This window comes from Pundamilia nyererei, unplaced genomic scaffold (assembly GCF_000239375.1).
Source record: "Pundamilia nyererei isolate P.nyererei 1_Seehausen unplaced genomic scaffold, PunNye1.0 scaffold00396, whole genome shotgun sequence".
Classification (NCBI taxonomy): Eukaryota; Metazoa; Chordata; class Actinopteri; order Cichliformes; family Cichlidae; genus Pundamilia; species Pundamilia nyererei.
The window spans coordinates 241283-244428 of record NW_005187797.1 but is presented as its reverse complement, the minus strand read 5'-3'; the positions used below and the strand labels follow the sequence as shown (position 1 = coordinate 244428).

The window sequence follows — 3146 nt, the reverse complement described above, 5'->3', positions numbered from 1 at the left end:
ACACACACACACACACACACACACACACACACACAGGCAAAGTACTCTTTGTGTGTATGTAGACGTCATATGTTAATGACCCTATGCATATTCATGTAACCACAATAAAAGGAGTGCTATGGGGGACCTGGCTGAGAGTCTGACGGAGGTCAAGTGGTGGAACGACACTTGGCTCCAGGCAGGTCTCCCTCATGCATGAGTAACATGAAGAACTTTGCCTACTCGTGTCTTGCTTTGCTGTGTAATTATATTGTCCTCAACGTTCCAGCGAATAGGTTCAAGCTACAAACCTATCAACTTTGTTGAAATAAATGGATTACATGGCGGTCTTTTTCTGTTTCATATGTTAGGCTTTGCTCTCTCTGTTTTTGGTAATTCCACACTGGTGGAATCCCAAACAAAACACGCATTAAGAGGCTCTAATGCCTGTGTGTCAATTTTGCGGTCCATGTCACCCCTACTTGTGGCCCACATGAAGAAATATTGTTTAAAATTATTATTCAAAAAGTTATTTAATATGAAAGTGATATGAGCAGATTGTTCCAAGCATTGCCCTATACCCGTTATGTGCAAAAATAGGAGAGTTGAAAAGTACGAGTTATCACTGAGCAGAGACGGGAGATGGAAGCATGTAAATATAATAACAACCACTGCAGCCAAAAAGACTTGACTGTACACTGTGTTCGTGTTTTCCTCCGAAACAATAAGCAGCCTTTCAATGCCTCTCTCTGTCTCTCACTAGCAAAGTTGTCCCAGACAAGTGCTAATGACGAAGCTGTCTTTGTTTTGTAATGAGCTTTTGTAATCTTTCGGCTACAAGGTCGACACGGAATCAGACATATTAGCCAGAGGTCCCTTTAGTACGGTTCGGAGCAACAGACCTGTTTTATATATGTGCTGAATAATTTTCTATACAAGATCACTGCAAAAACTCGCAGCCTTACCTAATGTCCACCCTACTGTTACTCATTTGATATTAAGATCTAAAGATCTAGTTGGTATTGGTATGGTGAGTAACCCTCAGTAATAGTAATAAATCACATAGCAATAGTAGATCCATGTAGTTGTAAAAAGCTTGATAATATATTAAGTAATCCAAAGTATTCAGAATACATTATTCTCATTGAGTAAAGTTACGGAATACACTACACAATACATTTAGAGGCATGTATTCTGTAATCTGTAATAGAATATATTTTAAAAGTAACCTTCCCGACACTTCACATAGGTACATTCCTCCACACGTGCTCAACACAAGTGGAGATAGTTTTGATGTAATAGAGAACATTTGGATAAACAAGGATCAGATATTAGCATTGCTGATTGAATATATTAGAAAATGCATTAACATACTAATTAAATTTAGAACACCATGGTCAGGTAATTTTTCTCCATGTGCAAGTAATATTGATAGGATTACAAACTCCATTAAGTGTTCTAGAGTTAAGAATGAACAGTCATAATTTTCGGGACATGATGCTGTACACATCAGTGGTGGCTTGCTTACCTATCTTGTGGAAGAGTTCAGGAAGGTGCACTTCAACCTTTTCTCTTTGGAACATGTGGTACTCTGCCTGTTCACAAATTGGAGGGATCATGTTGAACTGTCGTGCCACGGAGTATGCCTCCTACAAATAATAGAGGAAAAAGCACCAAACATTTTTATTGGTCCATGATTTTCACCAAGAAACTGACCCTGTTTCAGTAAGTACTGAGTAATCCAATCCATTTAAGTGGAAGCATGTAATGTAGGCACAACCTTGTTTCTCGATTTTCTAAATTAATTAATTAATTAATTTTTAAATTTTTGCAGATGGGACACATATGACTGGGGGACAAGAAAGAAAGAAAGAAAGAAAGAAAGAAAGAAAGAAAGAAAGAAAGAAAGAAAGAAAGAAAGAAAGAAAGAAAGAGACAGTGAGAGAAAACATTTTTTTAAAAAAAGGTAAAAATCCCCTGATCACCTGTTGAGAGAAAAGCAAAAATGAAAAAAGAGAAAAAAAAGCAAAAAAAGAGCAATACAATAAACACAACAACATTGCAAGTACGTAGATAATTGTAAGCAACAGTAAATACTAAATATTGAATGTATTGTGCAGCATGCAAGACCACACAAGCACACAATGTGCTTTGAGGTAGCAGCCAAGGAAGATATAGTTTGTGTCTGTGAGGACCACAGGACACCTGTGTGAACACTTGTATTCAAAAGGTTTCTCCATGTAATGATCTGCTGTGGGAAGCCATAGCCATGTCCCCGGCGCATGAAACAGGCATGGAGGAGATCCAGGCCCAGACATCCAGAGGTTCCCAGAGCATAAAAGCCCAAGAAGGACCATCAGAAGGGCAACGGTGCCACCCTCAGGGAAAGAGCTGAAAGGAGCCTTAGGTGTGGGGTCAGCCAGCAGTCACCATGCAGAAGCCACAAGGAGCTGCAGTGACATGCCTGTGGGCTCTGCCAGCAGCTAGCCATGCCAAAGTGGACCGAGCCCCAGGCCCAGAGGCCCAAGGTCCAAGGGCCCCCCCACCCCCCAGAAGGAGTCAAATGTGATGGACTTACAATTTAAAACACACATAAATGTTGTATTTTACATCTGATTGCCCTAAGGCCTTATGAGGTCCTCCACACTATGCACTTGAGCATATAAAAGTGTTGATCACCTCTTTCATTGAAGTTTGAGTGTTTTAACCCTTTCATGCATAGTAGTCACTATAGTGGACAGCTACTCAAAGGCTGTTTTCTTGTATTTGTGTCAGTGTTAATGGTATGTTTGCACATAAACCACTACACTGGATACTGCTGTGTCACTCCATACTGTGCAACCCACTGGTCATTTAATGTTACTATAGATGCATGCAGTGTTGGGGAGTAACGGAATACATGTACCGGAATGTACTGGAATACAATTTTAAATAAATTTCTTCATTTAGTGACAATCATTTTCAAACCAGTACATTGGATTTCAAATTAAGCTAATTCAAATTCAATTTTAGAATTTGAGTTCAATTTTATATATTATAAGGCAGCACGGTGGCACGGTGGTTAGCACTGTTGCCGCACAGCAAGAAGGTCCTGAGTTCAATTACACCATCAGGCCGGGGTCTTTCTGTGTGGAGTTTGCATGTTCTCCCCGTGTTTGCGTGGGTTC

General features: G+C 39.9%; 1 protein-coding gene across 1 annotated transcript in view; it reads right to left on the bottom strand.

Annotated features, from left to right (window-relative positions):
• LOC102193830 (voltage-gated potassium channel subunit beta-2-like) overlaps positions 1-3146 on the bottom strand; it is a 247326-nt gene that overhangs the window by 80311 nt on the left and 163869 nt on the right. Inside the window, exon 9 of the mRNA XM_013915919.1 lies at positions 1508-1628. Within this exon, the coding sequence (XP_013771373.1) occupies positions 1508-1628 (121 nt within the window). The remainder of the gene's footprint in view (positions 1-1507; positions 1629-3146) is intronic.